At 37.1% G+C, this 16,282-nt stretch overlaps 1 protein-coding gene across 1 annotated transcript in view; it reads right to left on the reverse strand.

Moving 5' to 3' along the window:
* Nucleotides 1-16,282, reverse strand: part of LOC145254820 (ATP-binding cassette sub-family F member 1-like) — a 93,209-nt gene that overhangs the window by 43,390 nt on the left and 33,537 nt on the right. The window contains exons 9-11 of the mRNA XM_080113648.1: nt 15,779-15,927; nt 13,815-13,898; nt 10,234-10,358 (exon numbers count right to left, since the gene is read on the reverse strand). Coding sequence (XP_079969774.1) covers nt 10,234-10,358; nt 13,815-13,898; nt 15,779-15,927 — 358 coding nt within the window. The remainder of the gene's footprint in view (nt 1-10,233; nt 10,359-13,814; nt 13,899-15,778; nt 15,928-16,282) is intronic.

The following is a 16,282-nucleotide window of genomic DNA, read 5'->3' on the forward strand; positions in this document are numbered from 1 at the left end:
TTTGCTGCTTGCGTCGAAGAGGAACAAGGGCTTGTAGTTCGCCAGAGCACCTACCATTAAAATACTTGTAAAACAGGCAGAGGGATGCAACATGGGACAACGATTGAAGCCTAGCTGATAGTGCAGGATCTATTAAGTTGACGACTCTTTTGGATCCTGTCTACGAGGGAGAGACTATTCATTTTCTATTTTCAGTAAAAAATGTAGTGGAGTTTTTTTTTTTATTCAACTTGGGAGGTTAATTCATTTTGACATAACTGCTGGAATTTTTCCTAGTTTGTGAAACAAAAATGTAGTAGGCAAAAAAAAAATAAATAAATAAATGTTCTGTCAGCAACAGTACAACTTCAAAATAGTCAATATCGCCCACCTCCAGAAGAGAGGGAATTCCTGTCCGTGATAACCGTGGTAAAAGAAGACACACTCCAATCGCCAGAAACACCCACACACACAGTTTGCAGGACACTGCCGACTCGTCTCTAGCCTCCTGCTTTTATAGTGGCCGGGAATTATCCATTTGCATAATCACATGAGACAGAAACGTGATTTTCCGAGAGTTGCATGGGGTAAATGCTAATAAAAACCCCCGGACGCCATCTTGGAATTCTCTTTTTCCCCCCAACTGGTGACACAACAGACATACCCGAGGTAAGCTCTTTTTCCCCTCATTTTAGTTATTGCTGCTTCTGCTACACTCCCCCCTGATCTCATGATCACAAATGGGGCAGGGGGGCAGTCGTCTCTGTCTGGTACTTCTCCGAAGAACCGGAGGCAGCACTTCCTCCCTGCCATTCTCCTCATCGCCATTATTGCCACCAGTCTGCTCCATAGGCGGTGTTTCACAATCAGGGCAGGGGGGCAGTATTTGTTTCTGTCGGGTACTCCTTCGTAGAGGCAAGACGGGTGGTCCTTCCTCCGCTTCTTCAGTATGTACATTATATGGCTCAAAATCCTCTTCGTCGTCCTGCATCATACTCTCTGTCTTTTCAGAAGACATCATACTGTCTGAGTCTCCCTCTTCCTCCGATGTAACAACATAATGGCGAGGGCGCAAATCCTTCACGTGACGAGGCACACCGTCCACCAAAATTGACTGAGGGCTGATCACCTTGGTCACCTCACCCTTGCCGAACCTCGTGGTACATCGATTTTGCGGTCTTCTGACCCATACGCGATCTCCAACCTGGTAAAAGCTGTTCTTGGGACCTGGGGACGCAGTTGCGAGATTGGTCTCCTTTACTCGAACTTCGTATTGATAAATCCTGTTGGCAGGCGCAGTGGAGGGAGATGCGTCGTCTCTTGGTGTGATGTTATACCAGTAGACAGCCTCCTGTATGGGACAACACATTCTAGCTGCTATTCGTTTCACTGTACGATGACATCGCTCCGCTATGCCATTCCCGGCTGGAGCGTATGCACAACGGAATCGCAAGTGAACTCCCCATTTACATGCAAATGCTTGGAACATATTGCTGCAGAAAGCTGTGTCATTGTCTAAAAGGAGTTCATGCAGCGCGCCACGCTCGAGGAACACTGCCTCCAACTGATGAATCACGCTTGCCGAGTCCTGCCTTGCCAATTTCCTCCAAATGGAGAAACGCGATGGACCACAGTCTGTTAAAGTAGCAATACACATGAAAAAATTGAAATAGCTTGAAATATTTCAATATTGGTATGCATAGAAAGAGCTTGATGAGCTAAGAAAGAATCTTTTTAAATTTTTTTAATCTGATTAAAATTAAGGAAGTTATGGCTATTTTTGTGCCTCACACGTTTGGATATTTTTCCCTGTTTAAGACCATATGCGTTTCGTCACATTTTTTACACTACTTTTTCAGTAAAAATGTCATATCTTTGTTAAAACACAAGACTAAAAAATGAAATTTACCATATAAGTGTATTTTTGTACAAGGAATCAGAATATGCAACTGAAAATCTCCCAAAGTTTATGGTTTCCAAATAATCTGCAGTAAATGTGCATAAATATGCAGCAATTCCTTAAAAATGCCATGTATCCATAAACAGAAAAGAAGTTGGAGAACTCAACGTTGAATTGTAATGTGCTTTATGTACAAAAAACTTAAATCTAAACATAAGACCATTTAAAAATGAATATATTGCAATATTTCTTTGGTATTATTGTAGATTAACACTTCTGTTTAACCCCACTCAACTCCTTCTGACCACCCCTCCAAAATGTGATTCTACCTTTTTAGGAAATTATGTATAAAATGCCATGAAAAACTTTAATGAAAGATAAACAAATTATTTTAGAATTGAATGTAAAATAATTTCCTATTACAGGTCATTCTAGCATTTTAGGGCAGTTAACTGTTTTTTTCTATGGGAAAATATGCATGCTTTTTTTTTTTTTTTTTTTTTTAAGATGATTATGTGTAGTTTTAAGAGGGTTTCTATGCAATGAGAATATGGGGAGGGTTGCCATTCGGACTTTGAATTAATTGTAGGGCTAAGGAAAATTATGTGTGAACATACTGAAAACTTGACAGAGACAAAGCTAACAAAAACAATATTAGAGGGGGGAGCGGTTAGTTTCACAAAAATTTAATGTAAAATAATTCATCATTTCCTGGCCGTTCTAGCATTTTAGGACAGTTAACCAATTTATTTTTATGTGTATTTTTCTTTAAGGAAGGATCTATTTTTTGTTTGTTTGTTTTAGATGCTTGTATGTGGCTTACAGAGGTATTTTGTTGGGGGGGCTTGCCACTCGAACTTAGTGTTATTGTTAGGGTTAAAGAGTGTTTTAGGAGGAGACTTGCCACACATAATTTGTATTAGAGGTGAAGTTAAGAGAGCTTTTTTTCAAAAAGAGCGTTCAAAAATTTGTTGATTTCTATTTTCGAGGTTGAAGGTGTTAATTCCATAGGCCGTTTATACTACGCTGGAGCAGGTTGTAAAAATATCTTTCGCTTAATAAGTAGAAAAAAAAATAACGAAATAAAAAGCTTCCTAATTGTAGTTTGATGTGTTTTCTAACTGCTTTTAAAATTTCAAGAATATTGATATAGATTTTGAGGGTTTGTATTACTATACACATAGATTCGAAAAAGTTGTCAAAAAAACAAATATATAACAAATAAATGTTATCAAAAGCAAGTTACTTTTCTACCTAACTGGATAATTTTTTAGTGTTTTTATTTAATGTAACATGTTTATTCAGCTTGAAAACAGTGTTTACCGATGTTTTGGAAAATTTAAAATGGCGCTCGACTCTCTTGAAACGGTAAGTTTGGGGAAAAGAGTTAAAAATAAAAAAGTAGACAAAATACTGCTAGAAACTCGCTCAATATATGTTACCGTGACATAGGCTGACATATATTCGGTGAGTTTTTAACAGTATTTTGTATAGTTTTTTTTTTATTTTTAACTCCTTTTCTCAAACTTACCGTGTCAAAGAGAGTCGGGTCGGGCGCCATTTTTAATTTTCCACGGTAAACACTGTGTTTTTTTCGAGCTGAATAAACATGTTACATTGAATAAAAACACAAAAAATATATCCAGTTCGGTAGAAAAGTAACTTATCTTGCCTTTGATAACATTTATTTGTTATATATTTGTTTTTTGACAACTTTTTCGAATCTATGTATAAACGAGATTTTGATACTTATTTTGATTTTGAAAAAAAAACATTTGTGGCTGTTCGCAGTAAAACATTGTTTTAATTCGCTGTTCAAAACTAATTTAAAGAATAAAAGTGCATGCAAGCTATATATCTACAAAAGTTTTTGTTTTTTTAACCATGTTTTTAAATTTGACGAGATTTGTGAGAAATTGCAACAGATTTATAATGCCGAATTGGTTAGGATTGTTGTTATTATATATTCTGAAAACCGAATAGTTCTAAACTAATGTTATTCTGATAACAAAATAGCTCTAATTAAACATAAGAACATTTATATTCATATTTTCATGTTTTTCTTAATTCGTTCTTGAATAAAAATTAAAGAACGCGTGTTTGTTTACAACTGTGCTATCGCTGATTCTACAGGCTGGAGCTGCTGCTGCTGCTGCTGCTGCTTAAACTTCATTTGACCAAATTCGATAAATAGAAACAATTTTTTTTTTCGGGTAGGTCCTTTTAAATTATCAATTACCGCGGTCCTACTCAACATAAAACAATACTTTTAATTGATAAAGATAGTAAAAAGATTGATTTACTTACTACTGGGTGTCCGAAGAATTTTTTTTTCAAAATGTTCAATACTCGTCATATTAAAGTCTTATTTTTAACACAACAAAAACAGAAATGGTCAAAAATATTTCGGACACTTGACAGTATTAAGATTAACACCTCTTCTAATTGGTTCCCAAATTTCATGACGAAATTCTTCATACAATCACGGTACGGACCTTTAGAAAACAGGGGGGGGTCACTACAAAACCTTACCGAAAACGCCATTTTATGACGTTCACATTTTTATCACTTTATTTGCTTAAAACTCTTAAAATATATAATGTACATTCATATTTATTAATTCATTTGAAAGTATATTCATTTCCGAACAAAACAGTAGTAATTTGAAGACTTGAAGTGCTTTGGTTTAAAAAATATGGCTATTTTAGTAGAACAACCTTGAAATCTGTGATTATCCAAAGCGTTTTTTCGTCCGTGTGTATTACTAGTTAAAGTTAAAAAATGGAAGGTGCCATAATGCGTGATATCCATTCCAATTCTCGTTAACTTCCAGCTTTCCCTTTTCCCACCTGACTGGCGCTGGGTCAATGGACTGACATTCCTCGCATTTCTGTATGACCGTTCTGACAGTTGCTTTTGTCGTGGTTGGACATCTTCTCCTGACAAAGTAGGTAGTGCGTTGCACCCCCGGATGTCCACTATCTTTGTGAATAGCCATGATTTGACTCTCATCCAGCTCGTCTGTGTGGACCGCGCCTATCACTGGGTCAAGACCGTTTTTCTTTTTCATTGCCTCAAACCACCGCTGTGGCACTCGTGTCAGTCGGTCAGCAATGTTTCGTGCTGATGGAACCAGCGTCACATCCACTGTCAGCCCGTACTCTTTCACGAGCTCCTTAAGAGTGCTTAATCGCCTCCTAATAAGCATCTCGCTTGCTGCTTTGGTGCGTACTCGCGCCTTTCCAGTTAGCATGTCCGAGACCCAATGGTATACGCAAACAGAATCTGTCTTTATGTGTAGCACCTTGCTCTGCCACTGGAGAGCCAAATTGATGCCTTTCAATACGGCATCCAGTTCAGCCAAGTTGATATGTTGAGAGTCATCTTCAGGTCGCAGCCAACATGCATCTTCCAGCACAGTTTCACACATCTCCAAGGCTGCCCCAATTGCTAGGGAGCTAGCATCGACCCATACATTCAGCTCTTCGCCGTCCACACACCAATTTCCCTGTGCCGGATCGTTCTGCTGTGCAGATTTTAAGGTTTCGAACATCATACGATGTAGTACAGCGTCCCTTGCTTCATCATCCCAGCCCTTCGTTACCGAACTTACTCTCCTTCTGAGTATTCCGCAAGCCACACGAAGCCAACCGCACACCGGAAAGTGCCCGACAAGTCGACCACACAGGGAAAAGATTGTTCGTCGCGTAACAATACTGGGAGCCTCCGGAATTGCATTTCCTCGCTTCCACCGCAGTTCATTGCGTTCCATCCTGACTGCCAATCCCAGCACCCGTGCACCGTCCTTCAACTGCTCCGGGTTCTTGCACTCCAACCCGAACTGCGCGAGGTGTTCTCTCACACGGGTCGCGGGCACCACGTCTTCATTGACAAAAATGTCATCAATGTAAGCAGATGCTGCGCGGCTTATAACTTCTTCCTGAGATAGTACTTCGCTGACAATTGCTCTCATTATCAAGGGAGCCACATTCAATCCAAACCCCAGACGGGTCAGACAGTATTTTTTCCCATCGATTTCCACAGTCTGGTATGGCCACAGTGTCTCATGGACCCGGACTTGTAGGTATGCTCTTCTGAGGTCCAGTAGAGACACGTTAGCACCTTTTTGTCTCCACTCACGCAGCTTAGCCGCACAAACATCTGCGTTGGCCGTAAATGCGTCTACGTAATGATTTAGCTCCCGGTAGTCCATTACCGGGCGCACTTTGGCTTTGTTCTGCTGTATCACAGCCATCAGGGGAATTAGACCTTTGGGGGGTCCCAATTTATCCTCTGGGTATGGCACGAGCCAACCATTATCTATCCAGGTGTGGAGCTCCTGCGTGTATTCTTCACGAATTTCTGCTGGCACTGGGTACTCTGACACTCGATTATGCAGCCTTTCAGGGGGGGTGGTCCACAGACCATTTCCACGATGCGGTCCACGTTCGGTTTTGATGGTCAAAGGTAGCAGTGAAATCTGGTTCATCGATAGAAATGGCTGCGCATTTAATACTTTTCCTGGCGCCCAGCCGCACTGATCCTGTAGGCTTGACAATGACACCTCCTAGAGCTTTTATGGCGTCGATCCCTAGAAGCAAGTCAAATCCCAGTGGCTTGCCATGCACCACCAACACATCGACTCTGACAGACACACCTTTATCAGTGGATACAGAGACCGTTCCAACACCGCAGCACGCATGGGACATTCCACCAATTGTGTTGACATTTACGTTTGTTTTTCTCCAAGACCGGCACCGGTCTGCATGTAAAATTGTCCTGGAGCATCCTGTATCAATAAGCGCCAAACATCGCGTCCCGTCAACATGGATGCTTATCACCGGGAGCGTCGTGTTCACATCTTGGTTGGGAAGGAGACTGGCGCTTATGCGTCCTCCCCTTGCTCGTTTCCCGAGCAGTTCCGAGCCCAGTGTCCACTCTCAGCGCAACGGTAACACAGTGTTCCACGTTTTCGACAGTCCCTTGCAAGGTGGCCTTTAACATTGCATTTGAAACAGGTCACGTTAACAAGATTATTCTGGGCCCTGTTGTTGGGTGAGCGTGTGGCCGCAACCACATCCTGATTTTGTTCGCTAGTCGTCGTCAAAATTCTCGCTCTCGACATTAGCTCCCCCATGGTCAGGGCTTTGATGTTCGGCACCTGTTGAAGAGCAATTGAGATGGTGTCAGGGAATCCAGTGACAAAAATTAATTTTGTGAGTCTCTCTGAGCTTTCTCCTGTGAATCCGGCCAATCCAACCAACTGCCTGATTTTGTTGGCGTACACATCCACACGTTCACCAGCCCATCTAACCATAGTTATTTTTCTATATGCTGCAAACGCGTCATCAGTAAATGCCTCCTTTAATCGAGCCTCAATCTGGTCTATTTTCTTTTGATCGTCCTCCTCCATTTCCATGTAGAGGGCCAGCGCATCGCCTTCCAGGTATAAAGGTAGCAGACTCGCTACGTCATCCACCTACTGAAGTTGTGCGACAAGTCTCACTTTTTTCAGCCACGCTACAACGTCTCCCTCGCCAGAGAACGGCTTGATAATATCACTGCTTATCCGCACCTTCGCCATATTCGGGCCGAAATAGCTTGAAACAAAAATGTAGTAGGCAAAAAATAAATAAATAAATAAATGTTCTGTCAGCAACAGTACAACTTCAAAATAGTCAATATCGCCCACCTCCAGAAGAGAGGGAATTCCTGTCCGTGATAACCGTGGTAAAAGAAGACACACTCCAATCGCCAGAAACACCCACACACACAGTTTGCAGGACACTGCCGACTCGTCTCTAGCCTCCTGCTTTTATAGTGGCCGGGAATTATCCATTTGCATAATCACATGAGACAGAAACGTGATTTTCCGAGAGTTGCATGGGGTAAATGCTAATAAAAACCCCCGGACGCCATCTTGGAATTCTCTTTTTCCCCCCAACTGGTGACACAACAGACATACCCGAGGTAAGCTCTTTTTCCCCTCATTTTAGTTATTGCTGCTTCTGCTACAGTTTGCCTTTTAAAAATTCCAACGTGGTAGCTGTACCTCTCTTTGGGATGTGCAGTTTTCTAGTATTATGGGGAAGTGGTCACTACTATAATTATCTTCGTTTACTTCTCCGTTATAATCAGAGAGTAAAGTAGGATCACAAATCATGAGGTCTATAGCAGTATAAGTACCTGTTCTTGTATGCGTGTTTCTTGTAAAGGAACAACTGAAGGGTAGCTGTTACTGCTATTGCTTGAATGTTCGTTTGTAATTTTATTTTATTGTACTATTTAACTGTTAATAATTATAGTCGCACCGTCTGATGCTTTATCTCCTTGTTTGTTTATGTAGTTGTATATGTCATTCTCTTTCAGGATTGGTTGGTTGTTTTTGTTTTACAGCATATCAACCGTTTTCAGGTTATTTAATGCCGAATCTAGTTATTTTGAGGAACGATTTTTAATGGAGTATATTTTTTTTTTATGTCAGATTCTATTTAACTCATAGTTGGGACCCTAACAGGTACTACCACTCCGGGTCAGAGTGGACCTGGGAGCAATGGCAATTAAAGGGTGGCTCCACACTCCCCAAAGCCTGCAAGGTGGGGCCTCACCATCGGATATAGTTTTAGGGCATATCCAGGACCCTCTTTCAGGAAGTTTCCTGTAAGCAGATACCTTCTGGAAATTGGTTTGAAACGAGCAGTGTTAGTTTTGTCCACGTTAGCTTTTAAACTCCTTATATTCCATTGGATTATTTTGTTTTTCATATTTTATTTAGATTTTTAACGGTTGTTCTTCAGTGACTATTGTTTCCTTTATGTCTTCTGTCTACAGTTGCTGTCTTCGATTTGTTCTAGTTCAGGGTTGTTCTTGGAGGTATCGGTTTTTAGTAGGTCTCTGGTTTGGGATATTTTTGTAGAGGCTGGTGCAAGGACAAGGATAAAAAAGCATTCACTGGTGGATTTGCTTTCTATTTCCATATCTTCTGATTCTTCAGGTTGTGTTCTTGATTCATAGGTTTTTATATTTGGCTTATCTCTGTTACAAGATGCTGAACGATTTGGATTTTGTATGGTCGGTTTTCGGAAAGTATCTTTCCCCATTTGCCGCTTTTATTTTTTTCAAGTGTTTTTACCTGCTTTTTGCTTTTATTTTTATTGTTGGTTGTTTTGATTTTAGAGTTTTTGTGGGAGATTGAAGGACTCGTTTTATTGCTGATTTATTTGTGTATCTTGATTGGCTTTGTCAGATTTAATCTTAGGAACTGGTTTTGGATTTTGGTCATTTGATTGTATTTTAATGGATATTTGATTTTGGTTAGTTCCTTTTTGTGTTATTCTCACAGTTTTGATTACGTTTTTTTTTTTAATTCAAGAAATAGTCTGTTAAGTCTAGTAATCCGTTTCGTTTCGTTTGGTTTTTGTGCAATTTCTGCATGCGTTTGCTTTTTTGATAAGAGTTCAGCATTGTCTTTGCCTCTGAAAAGGATACCTGTATTGCACTTCCTTGATTGTTTTTTTTTTTTTTTATAGGCTTTGCATATTTTGGAGAAATACTGAGTTTTTTCTTTTTAGGCAATTTTGGCATTTAATTTTGTTAGTGCATTTATCTATGTTATGGTTGGGCTTCTTTAAACTACCGTTTCCACATATTCTGTGTCCTTTGAATTTTATTTTTCTGTGGTGTCCAAATTTATAACACGTGAAGCATCTCAGGGGGGTTGGTATATATAGGTCAACTTTTGCTATTGTATATACTAATCTGATCCCTTTAGGAATTATTGGAGTATTGAATGTTAATACAGGGTGTCTAAAAAGTCACTGAAGGACTGAAAATCTGTCATTTTTTTTTCTATTTTAGATATTTTACAGATAATATTTTGGAAATTAATTACGGATAAGTATAGCATTGAACAACGTACGCAAGTCGTGAAATTGTTTGACGAAAATCAGGGGTCAATTTAACAATTTGCCTCTAAGAGCTTATCAAAGAACAATTCTAAAATTCTACAATTATGCAGAATGTATAAACTATGCATAAATAGAATTCAGCATAACAGTGAAATGAATGTAATCATCTAATAAGAAACCATAAAAATGAATAAGTAATTAAATAACAGGAATTCAAAGGAATATGTAAAGGAGTTAACCTTCATGTAGTTGCTTGCATATCCATGACTGAGTGTATCAAGAAGTTCATTTAATAATTTTTAAATAGAGAAAATGTCAGAGCAAGAAAAAAAAAAAAAAAAAAAAAAAAAAAAAAAAAACTCAACTTTATAGGCACATACACATATATATATACACGCCTACAAAGAGAAACAAATATTTTAACTATTTAATTCACACTATATTTACCATAATTTCCTCTGTAATAGAAGAGTTTTTGTTGGTCAAGATGGATAATATCAGTGCAAACGTTGTCCAAAAAGCTCTGGTCGTGAGACACAACCAACAGTGTTTTCTTCCAACTTTGTAAATAACTGCAAATATAGAAGAGCCATCGGTTACATGTGCAAAGTAAAAATCTCATTTTAAGTTTAATTTTTTTTTTTTAGTTTTTATTTCTTTTATGAAGTTTTTTTTTTTTTTTTAACCCATTCTGTTTTGGTGAGTAGCAGCTTAGGACCGTGTCCAGGGTTTGTACAGATTTTCAATGCCCATTTTCAAGGACTTTTCAAAGTTTTTCAAGGCTTTTTCCAGACAAAATTCAAAGTTTCAAAACAAAATTTGGGGTTTGTTTTACAAATTCAAAGTCAAAAGTTGAGGTCACCATTGGAGAATTCAGACTGTGCAAAGAGAATTTTTTTTTTAAGAGGGCTGGGGTCATTTTTATTTATGGTGGCCGCCACTACTCTTTGCCTCTTGTGCCCCCCACAAAAAAAAAAAAAAATGAAATTATAAATGAAAGCAAAAATAGAGGGAGATTTGAGCACCCCTCCCAAAAGGGACGTAACTCTTGTATCCATATACTACTATGTAATTTCAGAACACTATATTTGGATTTTATTTTTTAATATTTAAAAAAAAATTTAATGGTATTTTTATTAATACTTAAAAATAATTTAATAGTATTTATTTCGATTTTATTTTTAATATTTTGACACAGATTTTTACTGGACATAAAGAATACAATTTCCAAAGCCTTTTCAAGACATTTTCCATGTTTTCAAGGATTTTTCAGGATAATAAAAATAAGGCCTTTTAAAGGCCAAAGTCAAAATTCAAAGACTTTTCAAGTCTGTGCAAACCCACCTTGTTTCAAAGTTGCAACAACATTATAACACTGATGCTTTGTAATCGTTGAGGAAAAAAAAAAAAATTGGTAATCCAGTTAGCCATTTTGTCACTTCTCAAGTTGAATTTTTACTTTTAAAAAGAATAACCATTTGTCTTTGAATGTTGTTTTTGGCTACCTCCACTCATAATGTGGGTACCAAAATAATTTTTAAAATTCTTTTAAAAAATGAATAAATAAGCCAGATGTAATAAAATTTAAAACAAAAATTTTCTAATGCTCCCATTGTACATTTCACATACACTAAAAATAGCAACGGACAACTTTACAAATATTTTCTATTTTGTCGACCATAATTAGTTATGCTGGAGCATTCATCCTCTTGGATGAACCACTATAGAATTATGGATGCCTCAAACTCACAATGAAATGATATTGTATGAAGCCAAGAAAAACTTGAAAGCAAGTGATTGCTCAAGACCACACAGAGTGGGATTTGGAGATTGCTGACCTGTTGAATCGTGAGAATTGGAGAACGAGCTTCTTGCATAATATCAGAAAACATCTAACTCCTAAACAAGGAAAAAAAAAATGACTTCTTTAAAAAATTCTTTTTCACCTCAAACAAGGCATATTGTCATGTGGACATAAGAGGGGCGACTATTTGAGATCATGTTTAACAAGGGACTGAGTAGTTGAACAGCGAGATGTCTCTTCACATTACATTTAAACTTAGGGAAGCAGGAACAGGGAAGGAATTCCATTAAATGAATAGAAGTATAACAAGTTTTGGAGTTCTGAAATGATATTGTATTATTTTGTTAATTTCTAATAAGTTCTAAAGAGCAGATGAAGCGCTGTTTAACTTTGGTGTTTCAATAAAAGCAATAGCCACCATCACCTCACTTCGTTGACATCAAGAACAGCATCTGACCTACAAAAACCTTGTCTCAACTAAGGAAATGGTTTCTAAAGAAAATATGTCACATTTCAGATTATGTAGTTTAAACAATGACCTGGCCAGAGATAGATTAGCTTAGAAGGCAAAACAATCCAACACATAATAAATACGGAAATTAAAACAGAATATCATATGAACATATCATTATCAAAGTTAAGAATGTTATATTTCAAAATCTTTTTTATACAGTACCATGTGCACCTGCTACTACGTGATGCATAAAATAACTCATTTTGCAGTTTTAATTTGCAACAGTGTTTCCATAGTGAATCACCGTCCATATGTGGTGAAGAGTCACATCCTTCAAGTAGTAACCCTATTAATATACACAGAAAACCACAGTGGATCTAGGAGTAAAACCTTGATGGATAATCTTGCTGTTCCCATAAGTAGCAATAGTAGTTCTTGCGGCATCCAAGGTCAGAACAGTGTTTGTGTGGATGATTATATTGTTGAAAACAGACAAACACAATAGCCCAGTTAGCAGAGAACTATAGCAATATGGTATTTCGACAAAATATGTCCCCTTAAAGTGGTTGAGGTTTGTAAGGGCATCCGACTGGAAAACTTTTTTGCTTGAAATAAAGTATGGCTTTTCTAAGAAAGTTTGCAACAGCGAACAGATGTCTATGCAGCTGCCAAAAGGTAAGCCTGTGCAAGCCATGGAAACCTGTCTACAACTGGATAGTCAGTCAGTAGAAAAATACCTGTCCCAATGCAATTAAAATTGCAAATTCAAATAAATGAAACCATTACCAATAATTTATACCTGTAACAGGAAAGGGAGGGGGGGGGCATTTGTTCCTTACCGTTTAATGCTACACACACAAAAAAAAAAAAAAAATGCATGCTATCTGTTAATGATTTTTTCATCCTATCTTTATAAGAAAGTCCCCATTCAGCTGCATATTAAGTGAAGTATTGTTACTACATCTAAGCTAGTTCACACAACTAACCTCTCTCTTAAAAAAAAGTTTCTAACCTAATACTGTTTGCTAAGCTTCTAACCTAATAGTAATACCGTCTGCTAAACTTCGATCCCATTGGGTGTCTGCTCTATGATCCTGCTCCGCTTGATGACTCAATTCTTTGTGCGACCTTCCCTCCAAACCTTCAAGTGTTTTTGAACCAATCTGCTGGTTCTTAGTTAGGTCAGGTCTTAGGTATACTCTGCTGTACATCTCATTGGAGTTGTTTTGTAATTCCTTGGCCTTGACTAACATTTGCTTCTTTTCACCAAGAGATTCCAGCTCAACTTTCAGTAGTGTTCTTTTTCCCCTGCTAAGTGAATCTAGGCAGGTACCTAATAAAAATACCAATTGCTAACCTTCAATCTTCTTCACATCATCACAGTGGTGCATCTGTGATTGTTTTACATTTAGGGAATAAACTCCAGTGAACTTACTGCACTTATACACATCCCCTTTCCAATGATAAAACCTCTAACACATTTAACAGCAAAATCACACCTCTTCACTATAAAGCAGTGCCTAGATGCAGGAGAATTTTCTACTCTAATAGCTTATTTCCTTAGATTACTTGTGTTTGAAATCCTCCCCACCTGCTCCCCATTTCCCGACCATACCAACATGCAGAAATTTAAATGTAAACAATCTTTCTACTCAACTCTCCACTTTTGTTGCCCCCCCCCCCTCCCAAAATTTGGTTCCTATTACAGTACCCACTTGTTTTTAATGAAAAAAAAAAGAAAAATGATAATAGGCTCTTGTCATTACTTACTTGTCTAACCAAATAACAGCATTCAAGTCGAGATGGTTTGTAGGCTCGTCCAACAGCAAAAGTGTTGGTTCCAAAAACAAAGCCCTAAAAAAGTAAAATTAAAAAGAAACAAAAAAAAAAACGATATATAATAAGATAAAGATGGCACTTCTTTCGAAATATCGTTAATTGGTATTTAAACTTTTTTTTATACAAAGCCTAAACGATTATATATATATTAGTTATGCTGAAAACGAATAAAGAAAAGTTATAAGCTTTTATACTTTTTGTATTCCTTTTTATACATTTCCATTCATATATATATATATATATATATATATATATATATTTTTTTTTTCTCTTTAAATAAATAAAGATATTAAGCAACCTTTCGGCCCGAGCAAGTCCTTTCAAGCGATTTCTTTTCTATCACCATTTCATTTTTTTCTTAAAGACGTATAAATCTTTTTTTTAGTCCGTCAGGATGTTATTGGACAGTTTTAAAGCCTTTAAGTGCAAGTACATGGCTCACGTGATAATGTAATGAGAATAAAGATGGCACTTTTTAAAATATCGTTAATTGGGTATTTAAATTTTTTTTATAGAAAGACAAAACGATAGATATTTTTTTTCTCTATAAATTAATATTTAAAGTACCTACAATTTTGGATATATATATATTTTATTATTTGGGGGTAAACAGTGACATATGGTCATTACAAATAGCCATCTGTTTCAGTCAAAGAGACATCTTCAGGCGACCAAAAAGAAAAATGGGAGATTAGAGAGAAATTGAAAGGGAAAAATGGAGCTCTTCAAAAAAGGTATAAAAAGTTCATAAAGAGTTTATAAAAAATTGCGAGCTCTCTAAAAAAAGGGGATAGAAAGAGGATTAAAAAAAAAAAAACGGGATAAAAGGGAAAGAACGCATTAGGACCTATTGGAAGATTATTCAAAACTTTAACAGAATGTAAATTTGAAATTAAAGTGGGTCATAATTATACTGAGACTGTGGGTTGTAAAGGAGAGTGGATGTGGAGAGGGTTCTGTTTATATTATATATAATTTCTCTCTAATCTCTCCCATTTTTCTTTTTGGCGCTGAGAGGTTCCAGGTCGCCTGAAGGTCTCTTTGACTGAAACAGATGGCTATTTGTAGCGACTATATGTAACTGTTTACTCCCAAATAATAAAAAAATATTTTGTTCTTTTTATTGAGCACTATTTAACAACCTTATTGTCTTCATTAGTCCCGACTATGTAACCCCTCAACCATATATATATATATATACACACACACACACAGATACAATTGATGCATGGAGGGAAATGATATGAGAATGATACAATGGATGTGCAATGCAAGTTAAAAAAGGGTCTAGATATGGTGACCTCAAAGGAAGATTAAATCTATACAGTATAGAGAGATGTATGCAAGACAAGAGACTCATTGGTTTGGCCATATTGAAAGATTAGATAACAATTGTTGGGTTAGTATAGTTTTTTTTTTTTTTTCAGAAGCATAAAATTTTAAATTGACAACTATTTTCTTTAATTGCAGATTTGGCAACTATTGGTTATTTATTTCCAGAAAAGTATCAAAAACGCACCCCCCTATTAACAAAAAAACAATGTTATCAGCTGCGAACAGCTGATCGTCTCATAGTCGGATTTTCTTGGATGCTTTTCTGGCAGCTTACCGTAAAGTGCTGGAAGATGCTGACACAACCTTGGATGATGTTTTGGATTAGTGACAATATATTTTTAATACCTCCTCAGCCTAAGCATTAAATTTTTGTGATTTTCTAGAATCAAAATCATGTTATGAATTCTGAATTAGAGAGGAAATGTGACAAAACACAAGGAAAGGAATAGAGCTAGAGAAAGATTTACGATAACACTTTAACTGATCTATTATGTTATCCATGCTCGCAGACAACAATATGTCAGCAAGTAATTGTAAAGCATTGAATAAAAATAACTAACCGTGCCAACGAGACTCTCATTCGCCAACCACCAGACAAATCTTTGGTCTGTTTCTCCATCATTTGTTTTGTAAATCCAAGACCAGCCAAAATTCTGCGAGCCTTAGCTTCTGCAGCATCAGCACCAATAGCCCGGAGCTCCTCATAAATCTGGAAAAAAAAAAAAAAAAAAGAGCAAAATATACAAAGACACATTCTCACATAAATTGGATGATAATGAATAAGATATTTGTTTCAGGCTTCTTTCTATAAGTATCTTGTATTTGAATTAAGTCCCATTTCAACTTTTAATGAAAAAAAAAAAAGAAATGCTTTGTGTTTCCATTTCAATCCGTGCTTTAAACATCACAGAGTATCTGGTCAGTGATCGTAATGCCTAAAGAGCAGCAATCAACACCAATATGACAAGATGTCCAACCCCATCAGCTGCGAACAGAAGACAAATCATGCAGTGGTACATATCTAGAAAAGTGAACGTGTGTGTTGTGTCTGTGTACATTTCCCT

This window comes from Euprymna scolopes, chromosome 30 (genome assembly GCF_053919585.1).
Source record: "Euprymna scolopes isolate OS-2025 chromosome 30, ASM5391958v1, whole genome shotgun sequence".
Classification (NCBI taxonomy): domain Eukaryota; kingdom Metazoa; phylum Mollusca; class Cephalopoda; order Sepiida; family Sepiolidae; genus Euprymna; species Euprymna scolopes.